At 49.2% G+C, this 25,725-nt stretch overlaps 1 protein-coding gene across 2 annotated transcripts; it reads left to right on the top strand.

Annotated features, from left to right (window-relative positions):
- The first annotated feature begins 5,113 nt into the window (after positions 1–5,113).
- Positions 5,114–23,589, top strand: PPP1R2 (protein phosphatase 1 regulatory inhibitor subunit 2). Of its 2 annotated transcripts, none has more exons than XM_027848803.1 (6): positions 5,114–5,271; positions 10,244–10,351; positions 12,437–12,517; positions 13,411–13,502; positions 20,457–20,594; positions 21,811–23,589. In XM_027848803.1, exons 1-6 carry the CDS (start codon positions 5,129–5,131, stop codon positions 21,855–21,857), a joined length of 609 nt encoding a protein of 202 aa, XP_027704604.1. In that variant the 5' UTR covers positions 5,114–5,128; the 3' UTR covers positions 21,858–23,589. The 2 variants fall into 2 exon arrangements, with proteins under 2 accessions (XP_027704604.1, XP_027704603.1); XM_027848802.1 differs by lacking the exon at positions 21,811–23,589 and adding an exon at positions 21,281–21,432.
- The last annotated feature ends 2,136 nt before the right edge of the window (positions 23,590–25,725 follow it).

Genomic DNA, 25,725 nt, shown 5'->3' with positions numbered 1-25,725 from the left:
CAGGAGATGCTCAGAGTGCAGTTTCTCCACACACCGCCAGGAGGGGCTCTGCAGGCCCCTCAGTTCTACTGATCTCATTCAGTCCAGGATGATGATAACTTATTGAATGGCGGAGCAAAATGGCTCCACCTCTACCCCCGCCAAGAGTCTCAATTTCTTCCTCTCTTCCTGTGACCCAAAGACCCACACACTTCGTAGCTGGAGGCTATTTACCAGGTGCCGCATCCCAACTTCCATCGTGGGTGCCCGTGGCAATTGTGGCAAAGGTCTCCCCCTCCCCAGAGGCTCCTCCAGGCAGCAATGGTGCCCAGAAGCCATTGGGAGGCTTCATCCAACAGCCAAATGGATCTCCCTAAGACCCAGGTCTGACTGCTGTCACACTCGCACACACACCCCCTCTTTCAGTAAATCCCAGCGACTATCTCCTCCAGCATCAAAGATAAAATCCTCTGTTTGGCTTTAAAACCCTCCAACCCTGCCCCTCCCCTCCACACCCCCGCAGTCTTCTTACACCTTTCACCTCACCACATACTCTTCCATCCCTGGTACAAGACTCTCCACCCTGCCCTCATCGCGACCCAGGCATCTCCCCTGGCTCTCCTCCAAACCTGGAACGTTCCCCTTCCTCATCTCTGCCTCCTGGTCTCCCTGGCTTCCAAGGCCAGGTACAATCCCGCCCCACCATCCACAGGAAGCCCTTTCCAGAACCCCTTCATACCAGTGCCTTCCCCTTGTGGGGCATTTCCACATTAGCCCGTCTACAGCTTGGTTGAGCTTAACTGTTTGCCCCGGTCTCCCTCACTTGACCGGGAGCTCCTGGAGAATGGGGACTGTCTCTTGTGTTCTTTAGCAAAGCGCCCGACTCACGGTAGGTCCTTAATAAATATTTATTACCTAACAACTAAGTAAAGCCATCCCAAGGACATTCAAGGAGAAGAATACAAGCAACACAAATAAGAACCACAAGAAGGCTTTGCCCGGACCACTGCACCCCACTTTGCTTCAGCGAAGCCCCATCTCTGGGCCTAATAACTTGAGGGAGCTCTGCTAGGGAAGCCTGAGCACCCGAACCCAGGCTCTTCAGAGAAGATGACGCCAGAGGGACGAGAGGGAGGCCATGGAGGGGCCCCTTTACAAGCTATCTGAAGGAGGGGGGACCCAACTTGGATCTTATTAATACCAAGTGTCCAGGGACCGTCCACAGCTACCCACCTGGGCCTGCTTTCCACATACATGAGTTAAGAACGTCCCCAACAAGGGTGGAAGTAGGGAAGGGGCAGGGTTCAGCAGGCCCTCCAGCACGCTATCCGTCTCTGAGGATGGAGCTCCACTGGCCAGGTCGCCATTACACACACAAAATGGTGCTACTGAGTCACCAAGTGTTAGGGGGAGGGCTTTCCAATGCTGGTGAGTGACCATAAGAAACCATCAATCTTCTCTTGCGTGGATGCTGCCATGAAAGACAGAGAAGTATCAGAGCTGGGTCTCTGGTCAGAGGTGCCTAAGGGAGCTGGAGAGAGTTGTCCTCTCCCACATGAAGCCTCATGACCGTGGTCCTGCCCTTCCATTAATTGACAGAGCTGATATGCCCTGCCCTGGAAAGAGCCCAGGAAAATGGTCTGCTACTCTCTCAGAGTTGGCACATGGGGTCGGGCTGCCCTGCTTTGCGACGAAGGCATCCCGAAGGAGCTAGCATGGGATCTGAAACCCCGGGATGTGGGCCTGTTTGGCTCCACTTGGACCACCAACCTCACATTCAGTCCCTGGAGGCAGAAGAAATTCCATTCCCTACCCATGGCCTAAAAGAAAAATTTCTTTTTCCTTTTAACTACAGCAACATTACAGCTCCCCATCCCCAGACAGCAAGACAAAACTTCTGGAACCTGGGCAACACCCGCAATCATACATACTGCCAAAAAGCCAATGGGGCTGTTGGGGTGCTGGCGGATCTAGCCCGGAGAGTGTCAGGACCTAGGAGAGCACCCCATTCATTCAGGACAGTTCATAAGGGCTCTCAAAGGGCATTTAGGAAGGAGGTGATGGTGATGGCCTGCAGCCCCACCCGAAGTGGGCTCTTGGAGCCTGGCCAACCCTGGATACCCAGGACGTGAAATGGGAAAATGGGACCTGAAGTCACAGCTCCTTCCCGGGGCTCCCAGAACTTGGTGGTGGTGGTGGTGGTTTGACATTTTGATAACTATATTTCACCACACTTGGTTTCCTTTGTAATCTCATAGACTTTATTTTATGCATTCAACAGTATGTTTCTGACAAAGAGCCCAGAGTCAGTCCAAGGTGTCCTGAACACAAATGAGCAAAAATGGTTCAGAACCCCTGGCTTAGGTAAAGTTAAAAAGAAAGGAAGGGGACCAAGTCGGCCAGGCTAGTACTGGGAGATGCATACCAACGGCCCCGACAGGGAGAGAGACACTGCCTGTCCCCTGCTTGAGCTCCCAGCCAAGCTCAGCTCTTAGCTGTTCTCCAAACTGCATTCCCAATGTGGCCCCCTCCAGTCCCCACCACACACACACACACATACACACACACACACACACACACACACACACACACACACACACCCCAGATGTACATGGGGCAGAATCAGGGGCTCCTCCTCCAGGAAGCCTGTTTGGATTCCCCTCCATGGAAAGTCTCCCTTTGGGATCTCACCTTTGCCTCATCACAACCTCCCTAGCACTACGTGTGCTTGCAAACATCTCAGAATGTAAATAAAATAAACTGTCAGGTGCCATCTAAATGTGAGTCACAGCACGATTATTTGTTGAAATAAATTCACCAAATCCTGGGCTTTTTGGAGCCCTGAGGGACCTCTGCTGATGTGCCAAAGAAGCAGTGTCTGTGTGGATTTAAGGTTTGCAAAGAGCCTTAGACAGATCACATCATTTGGTCCCCACAATAGCCAAGTGAGATCACGCCCTCAATGCAGCCTCAGAGGCTGAGCTGAAACACAGCACGGGCCAGTTCTCTGTCTCCTGCGCTAATTTTGACCTGACGACACCAAGAAAACAGAGGCTCTCCACCAGACAGCGCCACACCGTCCACATGTGGAACCGCTGGTTATGGCAAATGGAGGGATTCTCAATGCGGTGGCTAAGTTCACTTACTTTCCAGGGACGTCCACACGGATAAGGAGGCTGACACACGCATTGCCACAGTTAGCTCAGTGCTTGGGAGACTCCAAAGGAAAGTGTGGGAGAGAAGAGGGATCAGACTGACTGCCACACTGAAGGCGTGCAGAGCCGCTGTGCCGACCTCCTCGTTGTATGCCTGTGAAACCCGGACAGTCCACCAGCGCCATGCCAGGAAACTGAACCGCTTCCATCGGAATTGTCTTAGGGAGAATCTGAAGTCACCCGGCAGGATAAGGCGCCAGGCACTGAGGTCCTTTCTCAAGCTGCCCTGCCCTCCCAAGCATTCAGTCTCCACTGCAGAGAGCGCAGCTCCAAAAGACCGGCCACGTTGTTTGAACATAGGAGAACTCACGTGGAGGTCAGAAGAAGCGATACAAGGACACTCTCAAGGTCCCTCTGAAGAGTGGTGGGAGACTCTGGCGCAGGACCGCCCAGCATGGCACCCCCACATGGCAGGAAGTGCTGCGCTCCACCAGCGAAGCAGAACTCAAGCAGCTCTGGAGGAACGTGAGACACACAGATTTAGAGAATCCGCCCCAAGCATTCCCACGGATCTTTGTGCCCGACCCGCGTCAGAGCCTGCCGAGCTCACGCTGGTCTGATCAGCCACAGCTGGACACGCTGCACCTTGGCCCCGACACACGTCGTCTTGGTCCTCTTCAGCAATGAAAGACAGCCAACCATCCAACCGTTATCCCCGTTTTACAGAGGAGGAAACTGAGGCTGGAAAGGTGAAGGGACTTGTTTGGGGTCATCGGAGTACATGAACTAGGATTTGAACTCAGGTCTTCCTGACTCCCAGTCCAACCTTTCCCCTCAGTCCAGCCTATCCCTGAAAGCAATCCTCCCTCCAAGGCCCCTCCGAGTGGCCGAGTGGGTGGCTCCCACCCTGGGGCAGCCCGAAGGAAGAGAACTTTTATCCTGGTACCGAGTCGAAGCTGGGGGGGGTCTCCCCCACTTCCACCCACCGAAAGGCTCTCCGGGGTCAAAGCGGGCCAAGCCGGCCAGCCCACGCCTTTGGCGCGCCCTCGGATGTCTCCAGCCTGGGCGGGCTCCCTGGGTCCCGAGGTGGCCGGCCTCTCCACGACGTCCTCCTCCGGCGAGGGCGCTGACCATCGCCCTCTGGACAATGGTGGACCCCTCAATCTGCACCTCAGCCTCTGCCCCCTCTGGAAGTGGGCACCAAGTGCATGGGGGGAAAGAGGACGAGGAGGGTCTCCTAGTGCTCGTCCATCAGTATGGCCGGGACACATGCAGCAAGCACCTACTATGTGCCATTTGATCCTCACAACGACCCTGGGAGGCGGGTACTCTTTTTCTCGCCATTTTACAGATGAGGAAACCGAGGCCGGCAACGGCCCCCGGTGGCCAAGCTCTAGCCGCGTTGGCTGGAGTTACCATGGCTACAAACACCCGCAGGGAGTTTCTCTGGAGCTCTACTGGGTAAACTCGGGCGCCGGGGAAGCCAGGCCCCAGCTCACGCGTAGCTATCTGCCATGAGCTCACGCGCATGCTCAAAGCCACACTCCGCCCCGAGCCGTCAAAGGCGCTCTAAGGCGGCTCAGGCCCCGCCCCTGGAGAGGCCCCGCCTCGCTCTCCTGAGTGCGCGGTTTGGGGCGGGGTGGGGGGAAGAGAGGAGGTGCGTGCCCCGACTCTACTTCCGGCGGGACGCCAAAGTACGCGTGACGGCGCGCGTCGGGACGCCGTGACGCCCCGCCCAGACGCCCCTGACGCCCCGCCCCGACGCCGTGACGCCACGACGCCCCGCCCCGACGCCCCCGACGCCCTGACTCCCCGCCGCCCCGCCTCCGTCGCCTCAGTCGCCGCTTCCTCAGCGGCCTCCTACCCGCTGGGTCGTCAGCTCCTCGGTCTCTCGGTGGGCGGGCGGCCGTGCTCCCGGGGACGAGGCCCGAGCGCGGCGGGCGGGCGCCCTGTCGGAGCGGGCGCGGCGGAGCGGGCGGGCCAGCTCGGAGGCCATGGCGGCCTCGGCGGCCTCGCACCGGCCCATCAAGGGGATCCTGAAGAACAAGGGCGTCACCGACAGCCTCTCGGGCCTGCCCCCGCCCGCCGCCGGCGCCTCCGCGGGCCCCGGCTCCGCGGCCTGCGACGACGACTTCGGGTGCGTGTGGGGCGGGGGGAGGGGCACCCCCGGAGACGCCGGGCCCCGCGCCTCGTCTGCCTCGGCAGCGCCCCCGGCCGGTCCGAGGGTCCGAGGGCCCGCGTGGGAGCGCCCGTGCGCCCGGGGCGCCGCCGCGCCTCTGCCTGGGCTCCCGCCCCCCCCCCCCGCCTCTGCTCGGGCTCCCCTCCCCCCGCCGGGGCGGGGGTGGGGGGTGGGGGCAGGTTTCAGGTGGTGCCGGTTTTGACGGCGGCAGAGCGACCCAGGATCTCGTGTCTCCCGTTTTGTTTAAAGGGCGACGCTTCCCGCGGCTGCGTCCCCACGCTCTGCCCTCCCCTCCCCTCCCCTCCGCCTGCCTCCCACAGGGCAGAGGCCCCGGCTGTCTCGGGCCTCCCCTTCTCCCGAGGAGGCTTCCGAGTTGACAGCGGGCATGGAGGAGAGGGCGTTGGGCAAGAGAAAAAGCTGGAAAGGACTTGGATGCGGAGCTTTCCTCGTCTGCTCGAAGTGATGGCCTGTCGAGCTTAAAGAGGCGATCGGCCTTGAGAGCGTGTCACCTTTTACGGACGATTCGGCCGCGGAGTCCACTGCAGGCTGTTCGCTTCAGAACGGTCTGGCAGGCTCTGGTTTCTATTTGTACGGTTGTGTTTCCCATTTATACTTCTCAGGAGAAATTAGAGGTGACTGAAACCAGAAAGCCACGGCTTTCGTGATCATCCATGGGAAGCGAGCTTAGGGTTTATAGTTTGCTTTGTGCTGTCTTCGTCCAGATGAGATGGAACTCAGACTGTCCTCCGCGTAACAGTGGGCACATTTCCTCCAGAACCAAGACATTTGGGTTTTCCTTACTTTTCTTTTGGTTTTTCTTTTTTCTTTTTTGTTTTCGTGTTTGTGGTTCAGTCCTTTCAGTCACACCTGACTCTTCTTGACTCCATGTGGGGTTTTCTTGGCAAAGATCCTGGAGTGGTTTGACGTTTCCTTCTCCAGAGTCCTCATTTTACAGATGAGGAAACTGAGGCAGGCAGGGTTAAGTGACTGCTTGCTGGGAGTCACACAGTTACTAAGTGTCTGAGACCAGATCTGAACTCAGGAAGATGACTCTTCCTGACTCCAGGCCTGGCGCTCTGTCCGCTGTGCCGCCTAACTCATCACTCTTACTCTTTTTACAAGTGCCTAAGATAGTGAGTTATTTATGGTCCAGTCTTCTCAGAGTTTGTTTTGAAAGATGAATGGAAATCTTGTCATTTTCCCAAGAGGCAAGGTTAAAAGTTGATTCCAGGTACTGGTTCGGACCGTGAAAAGCCAAGGATGAGATGAATCTCATCCTCACGCATGGTCCTGTGCGGCTCGGTATCTTCTCCTGAGTGGCCCACCGGCCGCTCGGTCTGTCCAGAATAGATCCTTTCCCCTAAATCTGCTTCTTCCACAAACTTCCTGATTCTGTTGGGGACAACACTCCTTTTATTATCTTGGAATTGTGTTCAACTTTCCCTCTTACCACTCCCCCCCACCCTCTTTTCATCCAATAACTTGCTGAAATCCTGTGCATGACTTCTTGTCTGCAGTGTGAGCCTCATCACCAAAGTGATCTCTTCCCTTTCCCATCCATCTTCCACAGCCACCAAAAAATTGTTCCTGAGGCCCCTTCTCTGCTGGGGTGAGGAGAGAATTTTTTTATCTTAAGAGCAGTTAAGACGACTTGATGTGTCCTGAGGAGTGACGTGGTCAGAGACTCTGCTTTAAGAAGGCTTGGGGGCAGCTATGGAAGGTAGAGGGAGTAGAATCTGGGATGGGGGACACAATTTCTGAGGCTGTTGCCATAATCCAGGCCTGAAACATGCTGGGCCTATGTGTGTGAAGAGAAGGGATAGATGGGAGCTTGAGTCAAGAGGTTTGACACAGCGTCGGATACCCGAGGAACCCTGAAGTTGGGAATCGGGATATCAGAAAGGATGGTTTTCTTGACGTATACAAGTAGGGAGGAGAGGCAAGCTGAGGGGAAAAGGTGAGGTCTTTTGGGTATGTTGAATTTGAACAGCCCATGGGACATCCAGTTAGAGATGCTTAGCAGGCAGGTGATTCGGCAGAGAGATCAAGGCTATATGTAGATTCACGAGGTATTTGCTTAGAAATAATTCAGTTCATGGGAGCTCATCAAATGAAGAGAAGAGAACCTGAGACAGCCCATACTTAGGGGGTTAGACATGCATGATACCTATTGAAGGAAACAGATCCCGTTGGAAAGAAGAGGGTCATCAAAGGCCAAAGGACATCACAGGATGGTAGATTTATAGCTACAGGCGATCTCCAATGTCACGTAGTCCATGCCCGTATCTTCTAGATGAGGAAACTGAGGGACGGGAAGCCTTTCTAGCACCTGGTAGACACGTAGCAAGTGCTTACTGATGGATCACCCACTGCCACAAACATAAGTGGTAGAGTCAGGATTGGAACCCAGATCTCCTGATAACAAATCTAGAGTGTGTCTAGGAGGAGGCTGCTCTGCTCTGTCTTCTGGGGGAAGTCAGGTTTCTGTGAGTATAAAGAGTTGGTGGGGGGAGGAGGAGAAGGAGGAGGGTCTCTGCCTGGGGAAGTTTTTGAACAGGAACTCCTGACTCTGTCCTCATCCCTGTGTCTTAGCACCCTTACCTGCCTGAGCAGGCCAGCTCAGCTGTTTGCTCTGGAAGCCATCCCAGGTTGCACCTCTCTCCCTGCCCGCCCTCTAGTTAATGCGTGGTCTCCCCTCCATTGTCCTGCTGCTGTCAGGCCACAAGCACTAAATACTCAGCCTTAGGGGTCTGGTGACCACGGTACCTGCCCTCCATAGCTGCTTACATGCTTTTGGAGGAATCCACATGGATATTTACAGTCATTGGGATAATGGAGACAAAGTGAAGGCCTGGTGGTTTGGGGGCTCCTGAGTGGAGGCTGGAAGTCCCAGGGTTTCCAAAGTTGTGAATAGGCATTGGGGGTTATCCCTAGAAAGGGTGACATCAGGGCATTTGGGGGCAAGATTAGCAGTTGGCAGTTAATGAAGAAACAAGCCAAAAAAACCCTGACACCCTACACAGTCATTAGAACAATAAAGCTAAACCACATGGTATCTCATGACTAAGCTGAGCCCTGGAGGAGAGTTTAGGATATGCACAGACCTCCCTCTGTGGGTGAGGAATCACAGGTACGGCGTACTGTGTATATGCCAGATGTGATTGTGTCTGACATACTGTCAGCGTTTGCTGACCTTTTGATCTTTGATATGCTTCACTCGAGAAGCATTTACCGTCATTGACTGTGAGCTGGGCACTTCAGGGATTATTAGACCTGTTTTTTTGGATGAGTAAACAAGATTTGGAGAGGTGAAATCACCATTCCTGGTTTTAGCCAGCACATTGCCAAAGCCAGCTTTGGAGTTCAGTCTGGGTCTTCTTGCCGACAAGTCCAGCATGCCCTGTTACAATAACTGTGGCACAACTTCTTACGTTGGACTGTGCAAGATTTTTTAAAAGCTGTTTCCAAGCATTTATTCCGCCCCAAACTCATGACTGACAAAATTCATAAAATAAAACATTTGAAAGCTTTTGTCATGCTAAGAGAGAAGCCAGTTGTGCTCAGACTGTTCATTGTACATCACTGCTGAAGGGTTTCTCTCAAGTGGGTCAGACATCTCCTGCAATCTGATTAGCAAACCATGTTTTTATGGGCAGGGGCCGAGCTGCATTTGTAGCTTAGGGTTCTCTCACGGATGAAATCCAAATTTAATGAGGCTTTCACTGTGGTTCTGAAGAAATGAAGCCAAAGAAATGTCCTTGTTTCACGTGGGCCAAACTGTTGCTTCTCTGCATTATCCTCTTCCTTGGACCAGGTGATGGAGGGATTTGGGGATGTTTGCAGAGTGGAAACAAGACAGATAATGGTGCCCAGAGTGTGCCGTTAACTTTCAGTTTTTTCTCTATACCACCTCATTTCGGTTCTGGATATGACCCATTTTACATAGAGTATGTTGTGTTTGGAATAGTCCTTACCCAAGCATAGGCCCGTCACTCTCTTGCTCAGTACACTCCAGTGGCTCCCTAGTAACTTTTAAAATCAAACACAGACTCCTGTTACTTCAGAAGTTGGCTTGTACTCTTGAGTTCACCCAAATGTGCATCTCTCTCCATTTCCTTGTACCTTCTTTAAAAATGTTTTATTTTCAGGGGCAGCTATGTAGCTCAGTGGAGACAGCACCGGCTCTGGAGTCAGGAGGACCTGAGTTCAAATGTGGCTTCAGACACATAACTCTTACTAGCTGTGTGACCCTGGGCAAGTCACTTAACTGCATTGCCTAGCCAAAAATAAAATAAAAGTAAAAATTAGGCCTGCATTTTAAAAAGAAGATAGAAAAATGTTTTATTTTCCAAATTCTCTCCCTCTTTCCCCACTCCACGCACTGAGAAGGCAAGAAATACCATCCCCACCATACATGTAGAATCATGCAAAATGTTTCTGCTTTGGCTATATTTCTGTACCTTTTCATAGGCTGTCCCACATTTTCCTTTAAATCTCAATAGAAATGTCTCCTCCCCGCTCCTGCTAGTTTCTTTCCATAAAATTATCTCTGGTTTTTTGTTTGTTTTGTTTATATTTAGTATATGCTCATGTGTGTACATGTTGTCACCTGGCATAGAATGTAAGTGAGCTCCTGGAAGGCAGGGACTTTTTGACTGTACAGTACTGTGTACAGATCTGTAGCACTTAGCACAGATCCTGCAACATAGGAGGTACTGAATACATGCTTGTGGATTGATCCGTGACTATCATAATTCTTCATTTACCTTAACTCTAGCTTGGATCCTGCCCTTGAAAACAAAGATGGGTGTCAGCCATGAGGAATTTGGATGTTTATCACTTTTTGATTGGGGGTGAGGGGGGCGCGCCGCAGGGTGTGGAAAGTTAATCTTTTTTTGTATTGAAGACATTTTTTTCCTTTTCATTTTAGTAAGAAATCCCAGAAGTGGGATGAAATGAATATCCTAGCAACCTATCATCCAGCAGACAAAGACTATGGTTTAATGAAAATAGATGAACCCAGCACTCCCTACCACAGGTAAAAAAAAAAAAAAAAAATGTTTGCTATAGAATCTAATGGTCTGGCACCTCGTAGTGCAGTGTTAGTGAGTAGTCCCGTGGTGGGATGTCATGCAGAGGTTTCCATATTTTAATCAAGTGTTGAAAATAGGAAGTCTTATCATGGAGTTAAATGGGAAGAGTCAAGTTTACAAGAAGTCATTGACTTCTGGCAGTTTACCAGGATTTGGAAGCTTATTGACTTTGTCGTTATTTTTTGAGAGCATATTTATCCAAATCGTTTCTTCCAAGTAAAAAATGGAGGCTGTCTGAGATTCTTGAATCACTACCATCTAGTAGTGAAAAGAAGATCACTTTAGACTGATAATCCGTTCCACGAGAATGAAGAGGTTAGAAGGAAGTTGCAGATTATTGAAAACTGCTGTTGTGGTACTCAAGTCTGATAATTCACTTGCTGGGTTTTGGCGAATCTTGCTGCATCTTGTGACTGAATTATGAAAGAGTATCGGGAGCTTTTGATGAGATGAATATGCCCGGGCAGACCCCCAAGGCTGGTGGATTGCTTGAGTTCAGGAGTTTGGGTCTCCAGCGGCTATGCTGTAAGAGTCGGGGGAGGACTGCTGAAGGAGGTCGAAAAGGGAGGGAGCAGGTCAGACTCCCATGCTGATTGTCAGTGGGTTGGCCCATGGGTGGCCACTACGCTTCCATCCTGAATGAGATAGTGAGACCCGTCTTGAAGGGTGGGGAGGGGTCTTAAGAAGTAGGTGACTCCTCTTCGTGCTTTACATAGGAGCCCACAGTCTGGCCCTCCAGGGAAGAGAGCACAGAGGCATCACGGCGTGTAAGATCTGACCACTGCTATAGACATCATAACTTGAGTTGTAGACGTGCTACAGTTCCATGCTTGTAACCAAAGGTGATTTCTTTCAGTTTAAAACTGAGAACAGTAAAGGCAGTGACAACCTGAGGAAGAGGTAAAGGTGGTAAAGAGAGCCTCAGGATACGAGGCCTTCTAGCGAGAAAGGGGGAGAGGTCATTTAGGCAGCCATTAGGGAGATGTCCCTGTGCTTACTGTGTTACTGATTCCAGGCGTACCTCTCATACGGCAATCCCCTGAGTGCTTATGCTGAGCAGTGGGCAGGGTGGAGAGGAAGCACGTGGCACAACACAGCCTGCCCCAAGTTCAGAGTCCGCCTGGGAAGGCAAACCATGGAACCTTTAGAGAACCCCACGGGGGGAAGAGGCAGGTGTGCCACTGACCAGCTTGGTTGAAGTGGTCCCCTGGGGCCTCAGTGTCTTTGCCTGGAAAGCGGGGAAGTTGGTATTAAAGTATTTCTTTGGACATTAAAATGCTGTGAATATTTTTTACGTCTTCATGAGGTGACATAAATTGGATTATTAGTGCCTCCCTAATTGAGAGTTACTTTGTATCATATATTGACTATTTTAATTCAATTAACATTTGTTACAAGCTTATTGCATGCAAGGCACTTTAATGTAAATTTAAGAATTTGCAGTAGTATCCTAACTAACTTTAATCAGTTTGTTCTTCTAAGTAATTATTGAATTTTAAATGGCATGGTACTCATCCCAAGAAGTTTTAGGATGCGTGCAACTCTCAGTTACACATAGGAAAATTCTTCTGAGCTCTTAGTTCTTTAGGTTGGTGCTTTTCTGGTAGTCAGAAAAACGTCTCTTTCCAGTGTTCAGTTTGGAAACCAGGAATGAAAGAAGGCAGGCCAGAATAGGATCACTAGCGAGCTTGAGCTCCCAGAGGTCGGAGGGATTCCTGAAACATTGGACACGTCCACATTCAAGTCTCAGTGTGAAAGCACACCCAAAGGCCAAGTGTACATGACTTTGGATCTGTGTAAATAACTGAGTGGAATGTATCCATAGCTTTTAAGTGGTCAAATGTTTAATCTCCCGTTTTTTCTTCACGCTGGTGATTAACATTATTTGAAAAAGCATTTTTAGTAGGTTTGGTTTACGAACCAGATAATTGTACCACAATAGTTAGGCATGGGTAGGAATGTTGTCTGTCCTTGTGTTTTGTGGTGGCAGTCGCGTCCTTCAAGCATATCTGGTCTGTTTGCCGTTCCAGTATGATTGGCGACAATGATGACGACATCCTGAGTGACTCAGAATCCAATGAAACCCTGCCCCCAGAAGTCCTCGCCCAGAAGTGAGTAGTGACTCTTCCCTCCCGGATGCACTCCGAGGAGCTGGTTTGTGGCTTCTAGAACAGCTGATGCGTATGTAGGGCTTGTCACTTTTGAAAGTTCTCTCCTTTGAACCTCAAAGTAGCCCTAGGAGGTAGGTTTTATAGGTCTTGTTGTGCTGCCCATTTTACAGATGTGAAAACTGAGGAGACAAATGAACCGCTTGGACTAATAAGGGACAGAGCCAAGATTGGAATCCAGCTCCTCCAACTCCAGATGTAGCCCATTCCACCATAGCATTGTGTTTCCATTTCAGTTTAGGAACACTAAGTATATAAAAAGGTATGCGTTGACTAGATAGACATCTCAACCCAGTGTTAGTAGAAGCAATTGTCCTAGTGGCAGGGAACCGAAGGGTGGTGGGACACAGAGGGCGTCCATTGGAGAGAACAGAGGGATCAACGTAGAGAGCTCAGGATGCAGTCTGGTTGCCCTCACTCCCCCACCCACATTCTGAGGGCTCAGCCCAAGAAATGAGCAAGGAGAAAAGATCCAAACCAACAGGGATCTCCACTTCTTGTCTTGGTTCTTGCCAAGTGCTAATAACACCGTGTCTTGTCAGCAGGCTGGTTGGAAGCTGTGCGGAGGGGTGTGTGCGTGGTGTGTGTGTGGGGGGGTGTGTGGTGTGTGTGGTGTGTGTGTGTGCGCGCGCGTGGTGTGTGCGCGCGCGTGGTGTGGGGGGGGTGTGCGTGGTGTGTATGCGTGGTGTGTGTGTGTGTGTGTGTGTGGTGTGTGTGTACGTGTGTGTGTGTGTGTGTGACGCACGTGTGCATGTGCACGTGCACACCATCGTCATTTACTCAGTGATAGAGGCAGGCTTCCTTCGTCATCTGAACCACTGCCTTTCTTGGATAAGGTTGTCGGCTGCCGAAGGCTCTGAACCAAAGTTTCTCGTTCACGATGATGAAAGTAGTGAAGAGGAAGATGACCTGACACCCGAAGAACAAGGTAGAGGGTTTTCTTGATTGTCATAGTTCTCTGTTGGGAACGCCCGGGGGAACCAGCCAGTTTTGTACCAAAGTAGTTTCCATTTTCTCCAGAAACAGGCAGAGAGGGATTTTTTTTTTTAGTGGCAAATACCTTTTGGAAAATGTAATTAATGTGTTCCCCACTTTCAGGCTGTATGTTACTGGAAGAGCAGGTTACCTACTGTAAGACAAAATCTTGACTCCATGTTTGTTTGGACATCAGTAGAAACTGTTGAGTAAGGGGGTGAAGTGGGCCAGGAGTGGAATTTTGCCTCAGGGCAACACAGCGCAAGCCACAGAAATGGAGATTGGCTGGACTAGAGCTCAGGTTGGGTAGGTCAGAGCCGAGACAAAAACTATTTCTGAAAAGTAGCTGCCAGGGTGTCAACCTCTCCTCACAGCTCTATTGCAGGGTTAAGCAGACCGTGCCTTCCCCTCTCCCCTGGAAGCTGTGGCTCCCTGTGGAAGATGTGGGGGGACATCTGGCCTCCTTCTCCTGAACTCTGCTTGGGAGCTCCAAGAGGTAGGGGGTTGCCACGACTCCGAAGGAGTCTGGGTGGTTCACCAAGCTTTTTCAGTAACGCATCTACGAATGTCATCCTGGGCGGGCATCACAAAGTTGGGGATGTCATTTGGGAGTTTTTATTGGAGTCATGGCCAACACTTGGGGCAAGTGGGAAGTTCCTGTTCTTGGGGCCACAATACATAATAGAATGTCAGAACTGGGAGGGACCCCGAAAGTCATCTAGCTTCATCTTGGAGGTGGCAAACACCGAGCCCAGATAAGTTTATTGATAACTCAGAAAGTCTGTGGCAGAGGTGGTACTAGAATCCAGCACTCCCAGAGGAACACACCTTCTCCTCCAAGTGGGAAGGAACCTCTCAAGTTTCTATTCTGTACCTAAGTAAGGATCACATCAGCAGTTCATTGTATGGCCTCCACTGGGAAGCCAACCCCTTCTCTCTTGGTCAGTCATCTGGTGCTAGCGTCAAACCTAAATTTACATGCAGCTTTGACTCTGTTTTCCCTAGTTCGGCCCTCTAGGGCAAGACAGAACAAATGTAATCTCTCTTCCGTGAGACAGTCCTTAACGTATTTGAACATAGCAGCTTTCCAGCCTGTATCGCATAGACTTGAGGCCCTCCACTATCCTGGCTGCTCTCTGCATGAGCTCCACATTATCATGGCAGTCTCCTTACTAAATTGTGCCACCCAAAAGTGAACAGATGATTCCACAGGGTATGTGACCTAGGACTGGCAGTCATCTCCTGTAGTCCTGGAGGTCTTTCCTCTCCAGCCTAAAGGTACATTAACTTTTCTCCTTAAACCCTTCACTTCCTTATTCCACTCTGCTGGCTCTCACTGAGACCAGGCTCTCTCCTGGTGACACAGACTCCATGGCCACCCTTTCCAGCCCTGGTGGCACTTTTTCTCATACCCCCAACTCACTGGTCCTGGTGGGGGAGTCAGATACTCCGCACCAAACATCGGACACAGCAACAGCCATGTTGTGTCAACTATGAATAACTTGGCCCTTCTCAGCAACACAGTGATCCAGGACAATTCCAGTGCTGTCTACCTCCAGAGAAAGAACTATGAAATCTAAATGCACAGTGAAGCAGACTCTTTTCACTTTAGTTTTTGGGTGTTTTTTCCCCCTTTTGGTCTGTTTCTTCTCTGACAACATGACTAATATGGAAAGAAAAAAAAAACAAACCAGAAAACCCCCAAATACTCCTCAGTTCTCCTTGCCACTCCCAATCTTTCCCTCTATAACATTACTCAACAATTGCTCCTTTTGAGGTTCACATTATCGAGATTTATCACTCAGTTCAGATCCAGGTGGCCATTACACCCTTTTCCTACCCCTTAGACATTCTCCCTGCTTCCTTAATGAGTTCAGTGCCTGGTATACAGTCTTTGACACCACTGTAGCTCTTGACCTCATCCTAGGGGACCTTAACACATTGATGCTTCCTCTACTCTTCTAACTTCCCAAGTCCTCAGTCTGCTCAGCTCCCACAACCACTCCTTCTGCTGCACCTTAGCCACTCATAGAGGTACGTACCCTTGATCCACCATGGTGGATCAAACTCTTATATTTGGTCATAATCTTTTATCATTCCATCTTTCCTTGTACCTTTGAACCCCTAGACCTGCCCACTTCTCTTTGGCTGGATCTTCTTTCAGGTCATACTCCCTACATGTGACTGTCCCCTAAGGCCTACTCCTTCGCATTAGTTCTTATGGATTCAGTTATCTCTATGCAGATGATTCCCAGACTATTTATCTAATCCTAATTTCTCTGCCACCTCCAACTACTTAATGAGCACTTCAAACCCGGTATGTCCAAGATGGAACTCGTTACTTTTTACTCCCAAACCCTCTCTTCTGCCTAACTTTCCTGTTACTGTCACTCCCACACTCCTGACTAGGAGTCATCTTGGACCCTTCACTCTCTCATCCCCCCTCCCCTGCCCCCCCCCCCCAATTCAGCATAATCCCAAGGCCTGTCAGTTTCACCTCTGCAGCATCTCTGGTCCATTTCACCTCTGCACTGTCTCTGGTCCATTTCACCTCCGCAGCATCTCTGTTCCATTTCACCTCTGCACCATCTCTGGTCCATTTCACCTCTGCACCATCTCTGGTCCATTTCACCTCTGTACCATCTCTGGTCCATTTCACCTCTGCATCGTCTCTGGTCCATTTCACCTCTGCAGCACCTCTGGTCCATTTCACCTCTGCACCATCTCTGGTCCATTTCACCTCCGCAGCATCTCTGGTCCATTTCACCTCCGCTGCATCTCTGGTCCTTTTCACCTCGGCAGAATCTCTCCAATTCACCTCCTTCTCTCTCACACTGCCATCACTCTGGTGCAGACCCTCATCACCTCAAGCCTAGACTATTGCCATAGCTTGTGGGTCTACCTGTCTCAGGTCTTTCCCCACTCTAGTCTATTCTCCATTCAGCCACGAAAATGATTTTCCTAAAGGGCGGGTCTGACCATGTCACCCCTCTGCTCAATAAACTCCAGTAGCTCCTGTTGTCTCAAGGGCTGCATCCTTCATAACCCAGCCCATTCCTACCATCTTGCTCTTGACTCCCCTCCTGTACTCTACAGCGCAGTGACACTATCCTCCTGGCTGTTCCTTGTGCCACATACTCCATCAAAGGCCAGACGTGGAGTCCAGCAGGTTCATGTGTCCCCTTTGACGTATACTGACTCTGCAGCCCAGTGCGAGGCATTTAACCTCGCACTGCTATAGGAGTAAGCATGCATCAGTAAAGGGGAGTTTTCATAGACATTCCCACAGATGAACTCACCACTTTGGACCAGGATGCTTTGTCTTTGCCACAATTGAACCAAAAGGCAATTTAAGGCCATAAATTCAGAAGAGGATGAGACTTTAGAGGCCAGCCGCTCCATTTTACAGATAAGGAAACTGAGGCCTGTAGGTAGCATGACTCCAAGTCCAGTCCACTTCCCACTATGCCACTTCCACCTCTCTGCCATCACTTCTTTGCCAGGTCTTCAGAGATCTCCAGAATCTGGCCCTGCTCAACCTTTCGACCCGGTCTTGCGTGTAGTGGATAATAATTAATAATAACTGAGGGAATCCGAGCTAACGGTTTATTAGCCAAAGAGGGATAACAAAGGGGGCAGCTAGGCAGTGCAAACCCCTCCAGTATCTCTGCCAAGAAAACCCCAAAGGGGCACGAAGAGTCGGACATGACCAAGAAATGGCTGGACAACATCAACAAAGCAAAACAGATACAGTAAATGGGTAAGCAGACTCCCAGTCAGTGCAGAGACACTGAGTGCAAAGTAATTCAGGTTTTTGTATATTAAAAACAATCACTTGAGATCAGCTAATTAAAATAAAAATTAACCAGGGTACAAAATCAGGTAACCTGATTTCTAATCGGAGGAAAGCTTAGAGACTTTCCAAATTGGGAGGGGGAGAATGAATAGATACAATTTCCTGAAATCAGAGAAAGAGGGTCCCACTCCCCCCAGGTGTCTGTATTCAGTCAAAGGAACATGGAAATAATAATTGGCCAGTACAGGACCAACTTTCAGATAAGACACACAGGTTACTTGAGATGCAGAATTGCGTCAGTCTTTGGCTCTGACTGGGTTTCTGGTCAGCATAATTCAAGTCCTTAGTTAAGAGTCTCTAAGCAGCAGGTGGGCATGGTCCAGCTTCCCAGCCATGCAGGACTAGTTTCAAACACAGCAGTAAAGTTTTTTCTCAGTTCCCATAACTGAAGAAAGTTTTCTCACAAGGCAGAAATTGAACTAGACCTATAATTGAATAGAACGGGACCCAAGATGGCGACAGTGTGACTCATTCACTTCTGCCAGCTCTCCCTTTGGATTCAGGGTGGAGGGGGCCAGTGCATTGCCTCTATGAATCCCTGATGTGTGAGCCAGATCTACAAGGTTTTTCATGTATTCGTAATCAGAATTACATAAGTCAGGCAACAGATCAAGCTACTTAGAGGGCTTACGACGGACTGATTTTGAGAGGAGAGATTTACATGTCCCCAAGGTAAAGAAAGTAAAGAAAACTAAGCAAAATAAACATCATGGAAAGGACACAGCAACACAGTGATGATCCCCCGTATTAAATAACATCAAGTCTCTTTGTATCCTGGCAACACTCCCAATGTCCATTTAATCACCAAGACATTTTGTCTCAGGGTCCAGACATCCCAAGTAGTCGTCTAGTCCTTGAAAATGTCTTCTCCTGGACCTTCTGGAATAGGCCTCAATCTCAGAGCCACTGTGAAGGGGGCTCTGCTTCTCTGGTTCCAAATGACTTGTAGAGATTCCTAGGTACCTCTGCTGACATCTGCTAGTAACAAGACTTGTTTTACAATTATTATCTCATTTGATTCCTCTGGGAGGTAGGTACTCTTATTATTCCCATTTTATTGATGAAGAAACTGAGGCTGACAGGGTCAAGTGACTTGCCCAGGGTCACATAGCTAGTAGGTGTCTGAGGCCAGATTTGAACTCAGGTCTTCCAGGCCTGGTGCTCTATCTACTGTACCACCTAGCTGCCTACTTCTAATTTACCTAAACAATTCTATTATATAAAGCTTTAAAAGTTCTGCTTCAGCCTTCCCAAAAGACATTGCTAGTTCCTGGTCATCTCTCCCCTGCCATCATTGGATCTCTGTCCTCGTTATCCACAACGGGGTCTGGGCCCAGGTTACAGTGGGAGTGGGGTAGAGGGGTCCCTCCTCTTGGGCCCCTTTTTACTTTAAATCACCCTTTCCATCCCTTAATTGAATTTTACTCATTTCTAAGTTGCTCCCTCATCTAAACAATATTTTCTCTTTTCGTGGTTAAGAAAAGGTGAACAGGAGGCAGCTATTTAAGTTTTACATAAATTTAAAAATGCAAAATGCATACCTGTTTTTTTTTTCCCCCACTCTGGCATTCCTTTCAAACCAGCTGCTTCCTGTCCCCACTGTTCTGTGGCCTGGGATGGCCTCTGTCACCTCTTGGCTTCTTTCTTATTCTCAGGGAGCTTCCTCAGATCCCCTGCAGCATTTCACCTTGCTCCTACCCGCATGAGCTTTGAGTCTTAAGCCCAAATGTGCCCCCTGGGGATTTACTGACCGAATGGCTGGGGTCTCGGCCCTAGCCATGTTCCTCTCTGGCTTTTCCTGTGATTCTCCACTGACAAAGGCATACAGAGGGCAGCAGGTGAAGCTTCATTCATCCATTTGGTTGTAATGATTTTTAAAAAGGTGTCAAGGGGAGAGGATGGAAAGCCCCATTGAACCAAAATGTGTTTTGTGTCCCCAGAAGATTTTAGTCTACTAGGACCTTCCTTCCCTTTCCCCTGGTCCTGTGGAGAAATGAGGTGTCGAACAGGATGCGTTTCCCCCAGAGAAATGCTAGGGAGTCCAAATCCTCAAAGCTTTGAGGAACTAAGCCTCTAGTTTAGGACCCAGTGAAGGAGGAGGCAGGGTCTTGAGGAGCAGCAGTGGGGCTGGGGGACAGGGCTTGTAGCTGACAGGCCTGCTGAGGAGCCTTTGGGTGTGAGGCCTGTCTCACACCTGCTGGTGATGACCGCAGGCGAATTTCAGCTGGTCAGCGTCCCTGGGAGCGCTCTCAGGCTACAAGGAGTTTAGCCACCTTGTGCCTTCCGAATGTGGTCCAGAGCAGGCGGGTCAGGCAGGGTTCAAGGCCAGCAAGGAAGAAAGCTAAGGAGCCCCTTTGGTGTCTTGGACACATTGGGCTGGTTTCTGCCAAGGCCAGGGTTCTGGAAGGGACTCTGTGGTGACTGAAATGAATGTTCACAAAGTTCATGCACTCTCAGTTTATGGGGAAGGGTAGCAGTTACCAATAAAATGAGTCTTTAGCTCCTCAGTAAGCCACAAGACCCTGAACAAAGGCTGACAGATTATTTTTATGGACAAAAGGAGAAGCGTCCAAAAACTAGCATCTTTGATGGGGAAAACGGTACCCTTGCTTACAAAGTCGGAAGGCTCATCAGCATGAGAAACAATACATTTGGTTGGAAATCAGGGATGCAGGGCTAGCAACAACCCCTCCTTCCATCTTGTCACTGTGGTACATAGAGGACATTTCTTCTGATTGGTCAAAGACAGCGAGTGGTGTAACGGTAGCAAGTTTCTTTAACTCGGAGACAAAGAAACGTGACTCAGGCAGTTGTGCAGAATGTCCGTGGTGATACAGAGTAGAATCAGTCACAGAAATGGAGACAATGTCCATTTGATTTTCTCAACTCCAAAGGGAGGAAGAATGAAGACCCTCGCCCACTTCTCTACACGATTCCTGCTAAAATTTCCCTTGGAAAACCCAGATGTTTGGTTTTGTTTTCAAAGAGTCATGGGAGGGGGCGTTGAGTTTGGGAATGTCACTTACTCAGTCAGCTCCTTCTGTCCCGTAGAGAAAAGGCGTCAGTTTGAAATGAAGAGAAAACTTCACTACAACGAAGGGCTCAACATTAAGCTGGCGAGGCAGCTCATTTCCAAAGAACTTCGGGGGGACGACGAAGACGAGGATGAGGATGATGACACCGAAATGAGTGAGTCTGGCGATGTAGAACGCGTGGCCACTGAGGCAGCGCCCCGGGAGGAGCTCTCGGCAGCCGTTGTCCCCACCCCCCTGGGGGGCTGCTGAGACCCGGGCCCCTGCCCAGTGGCAGCGCCTCCTGCCTGACCCCTGGGCCTGTGTGGGTCAGCTAACCGACTGGGGTGAGGAGAGTCAGTCGTGACCCCATGCCACGTAGTTTCCGAATACTCCGGTGGGCTCTTTGGAGACACTGTACCGAGCGTGCAGAGAGGGCTGTTGGGTCGGCCACTTGAGATTCAAGGCTCGCTGCCTGTCATTAACAGCTGGTGTCTAGAATGAGGGGAAACTGTGATTTTTTTTAAGTACTTCCTGCTCATCAGACTCCACATAGGAAACTGTAGAGTAGAAGGTGAGCCTGTTGGAAAGTTAACTGGGGGCTGGGGATGTCTGTTTGCAGCCAGCGAGCCTGCTCTGTGCCGCAGTAAGTGTGTGCCAGGGACGTCTCTCCTCGGTGGGCATGAAGACCGAGGGTGGACGCAGTGGGGACTGCTGGAGGGCAGCCCCCGGGTGGTGTCCAGGATCCACCTTCCTTACGAGGGGCTGCCACCCTTCCCCGCAGGGTTTCTTCCATTGTCCTCAAACTACACGTGCTGTAGTTCTCATCTTAAAACGGGTCCTTTCTGGCTTTTGTTTTATCAGACCCGGATGATGTCAGAAGCTTTTTTATGACTCATCTCGTTGAAGGCTTGTCTCTGTTCTCAGTGTTTCCTGGATACCGTAAAGGACTTGAAGTCAGGGAGACCTGAGTTCGAATCCTGCCTCAGACCCTTTCTGGCTTTGTGACCATGGACAAGTCACTTCAGCTTTGTCTGCCACCTCTCTCCCAGGGTTGTTGTGAGGATCAAATGAGTTCATTTTGCTAAAGCACTTAGCCCAGTGCCTGGCACAGTGCCTGTGGTTCATACATTTAGAGTTGGAAGGGTCCTTAGAGGCCCAGACTCCACCCACTGTGCCCTGCATCTCAGAATTGGTGACCCCTCCCTTGTCCTACCTTGACTCAGCTCTCACGTTTTGTACCTCAGAGGGGTTTCCCGTGCCACCCCGGCCCTCCCCCTGCCCTGCTGACTTTGAGGGGAATCCTTCCTGGATCTTCCCTGTCAGCCAGCCCAGACAGCAGCTGGGACCGTGTCCGCCAGTAACAGCGGTCTCTCCTTGTCCTCCGTTCACAGAACCTGGCAGGAGCAGCGAGTGCCAGAGCCAGTCCGGTGTTCCCTAGAAGAGTTGAGGGTAGCAGCTCCAGACCTCTGCTCCTTCACTGCTTCACGGTCTCCACACTTCACACCTTCGGGTGTCGAAATGAATATCAGTGTATTGCCAGGAATGTTAAGGGTAACATGAGAGAGCTCGACTGCTGGGGGAGGCAGAAAAGGCGGTGGGGAAGAGCTTGTGCCTTGTGCTTGCCTAAGAAGACTCCTGTTCACACTGGCATTCCTTTCCTGAGAACACTGGTTAGTTGGTATAGGCTTTATCGCTTTGTATGCTTTAAAAGTTAAACAGTAGCTTTTCGTTGTTAATTTATTTGCTACAGTTCAAGAGGTGATATATCACGCATAGATTTTTAAAAATCCAAATGGTATAGGAAGTAACAGGCTGAGAAAGTCTCATCCTGATTAAGGATAGTAACCTTTTTTTTTTTTTAATTGAAAAAGGGATTCTTTTAGCAAAAGCTCTTCCGTAGCTCTCCCTGATCTAGCAACTTTTCCTTTAGACCTTGAAAGGAAAGCCTGGCATTTTTTATCTGTTCCAAAGTAGCTGTTTTCACAGAAGCGTTTCGAGGTTCGGTTTGCACTAACCCCTGGCCTCCTACCCTTTTGTACACTCTATGGGCAGATTAGAAATCTGTTTTTTTGTTTTTTTTTTTTGAGTGGGCACAACTCAGTAATCTCTCCACCCCTTCCATGCCAGCCCCCATAACAATCCGCCACATACATATAATCAACAGGTCCTTGAGATTTGATTTTCAATATGGTAGGAACTGGCCTTGTGTAGACTACTCCATCACTTAACCATTATAGTAACTCGTGAGTAACCACAGTGGCTGATTAGGGTTTCTAGTCTGCGTGGGCCTCAGGTGGAGCTGTCTTTAGTAATGACAGCTTCACAAGAATATCACTCAAGAGTTTACCTGAAGAAATTAATTGTGTTCTTCCCCCACTTTGGGGAATGTTCAGCCCATCAATCAAACTGCTGTTGAGTTCTTTTTCTACTTCAATAGATCCTAGGAAATCCAAACTGCATTGATTGCATGACTAGGAGAGGATTGTGTGATGTGATCTGGTGTAATTCACAGACCGTACTCGGTCTTGACGTGAGATGAGTGTCAGTAGGGCCTTCTTCAAGAGTTGCTATGAAAGCCACGTGCGCTCTCATCTTCTCAGGTCCAAATACTTGGGTTCTCTGTGCAGTGGAGGATAAATCCAGTGTGTTTCTTGGCCTGGTGACAGCTTAATTTGTAATCAGATATCTGTAGGTTAAATTTGATCCTTTTGAAAGCAGACTTTCCATTATATGGATATACTTTTAAAATTTCTTGTGTATCTTGTATATATAAATAACTCTTTATTGAGCAGCTTGACTATTGAAACATCAGTGTGTGAGTCAGTACAACAATGAAGACTGGTTGCCGTTGGAAAAATGTAGTACTTCTTTTACACATTTTATGAAATAGAAGTATTTTTTTACAGTGAGAATCCAGATAAGACCCTTGAAGCCACAGGGGCTGTATCCCAACCAGAGGAAGTCTTGCTGGGACACCTTCCACTGCTTGTCCCCTCCTTCCTTCCTTTAATACAGTGGTGTTACACTTTTTTAAAGCGTTCTGGCTCTGTGGGGAGGGGGGAGGGGAGTGCCTGAGTAAGGGATCCCCATCTTTTATCTCGTTTTTTTGTGTTCTTGAGGTTTTTTAGGTTTTTGTGTTTATGTGTGTGTGTGTGTGTGTGTGTGTGTATGTGTGTATCTATATATCTATATCTATCTACATATATAGATAGATATAAATGTATATCTATCTACATATATAGATAGATATAAATGTATATCTATCTATATATGTACACACACACACACACACACACACACACACACACACACACACGAGAGAAAACAGCTGCTCTTTGAAGACCTAATGTAAAGAAAGTTCTTGGGGCTAAAGTATTAGATGACACTTGGCTGCTCTTTATAAAGGCTGGGATTCTTTCCTAGAAGCTATAGGTTTACAAAGTTAATTGGAAAACCACTTTATTCTTACCCCGTCTTCCAAATTTAGGCAGACAGAGAAACTTTGTTCTATCTGTAAAACAATACAGAAGACATCTATTACTTGGAATGTGTATAGTTAAAATCTGTTATTAAATATGTCAGGACAAAAGCTTGGCCACGTAGTTTGATGAAGATGAAGGGACATGTTTTCATAAAGTCCTTTCTGGGTTGCCCACAAATTGCTATTACAAAGTGAGCGTCTGAAAAATTACCTGATTGTAAATGTACGAAAACAAATGACTAAATAAAATTTGAAAGACTTCTAATTTGCTTGAATTTTTTTTTTTACCTTGCATATAATAGACTCAATAAATTTTTGTTTAATTTACTTGGAAATAAAAGAAAAATTTAATTTTTCTTAGGCTCTAAATATAGATAACTTTTTTTTAGTTTCAGTTGGCTTATTAAATAGCCTTGTAGCATTGCAGTCTGTGGACATGCAAGTACTTGTAGATGATTTGCCTTTCTTTTGCCCAGTTGAGCACTAGCGCCAGCCACCTTTGGCTGTTCTGTCTGTTGCAGGTCCTTGGGCATGTGGTCCCTGTGCAGTTGACATGCACTGTCCCAAAGTGATTCCCCCCCACTTTGAAGGAGAGTTGACCAGGGGTGGGGAACCTGCGGCCTCGAGGCCACATGTGGCCCTCTTGGTCCTCAAGTGTGTCCCTGTGGCTGAATCCAAACTTCATAGAACCAATGCCCTTAATAAAAGGATTTGTTCTGTAAAACTTGGCTGCGCCCACGGATGCAGAAGGCCACATGTGGCCCCCTGGTCAAGAGTATCCACTTATTCCAGGGGAGAGAAGGGGACTGGGCAGTCCCACCTCTAGGGTCATTCTAATTCCAGTGTTCAGTTCCATGATACTGAGTCTTTCCATTTGTATTGGTAGAGACCCAGAGGCTCTTAGTTGCCAAATCTGATGGCCTTTTCAGTCTGTTTTCTTCGCACTATTGACCACCTCCTCCTAGAAACTGTTGCGTGTGTGTACACACACACACACACACACACACACACACACACACACACACTGCCCTTCCAGTCTTCTTTACTAGATCATCCATATCATACCTTTTGTCTGATTGTTCCCCAAGGCTGTGACCTAGGCCCTCTTCTATTCTCTCTCATTGAAACCTTCGTTCCTCCTCATTTTCTTCCTTCTCTTCTAGGCGACACATCTGAGGCCCAGCAACTCCATGCCAAGGATTGAAACTCACATGTGTCCTATCATTTCCAGAGCCTGAGATCTAGTATCCTTTTTCCTGAATCCCTCTGACCTAGACTTTATTCCTTTGTGTCCCTAGGTGCTTTTTAGGCCTCAGGTGTTTCCTTGTGTAAACAGAAGGGTTCAGTGGGGCCAAGATGGCAGATTGAAATGAGTATTTTTGCTGAGCTCTCCCAAAAGACCCCTCTAGACAACTTTAAAAAGTGTATAAAAACTGGGGCAGTTAGGTGGCGGGGTGGATAGAGCACCGGCCCAGAAGTCAGGAGGACCTGAGTTCAAATCTGGCCTTAGACCAAACACTTGACACTTACTAGCTGTGTGACCCTGGGCAAGTCACTTAACCCCAGTTGCCTAAAAATAAAAATAAAATAAAAAGTGTGTAAAAACCAATTTTCCAGCAGGAAAACCAGCAAAAAGTCAAAATGAGTCATTTTTCCAGCCCAGGGAAGCTTCTGAGACAAAGAGGTGTGCAGACACTGGAGTAGGGGCTGGCCAGAAGTGTGGTGCGGTAGAAGTGGCGCCGACCCCAGTGGACCTCAGAGGTGGTATGAGCCACAACAGCAGCACTGAGGGATGAGTGAGGGGTCGAAAGAGATTCCAGGCACT

This window comes from Vombatus ursinus, unplaced genomic scaffold (assembly GCF_900497805.2).
Source record: "Vombatus ursinus unplaced genomic scaffold, bare-nosed wombat genome assembly UNPS02006874.1, whole genome shotgun sequence".
In the NCBI taxonomy this organism is placed as follows: domain Eukaryota; kingdom Metazoa; phylum Chordata; class Mammalia; order Diprotodontia; family Vombatidae; genus Vombatus; species Vombatus ursinus.
This window is presented reverse-complemented; position numbering and strand designations above follow the sequence as displayed.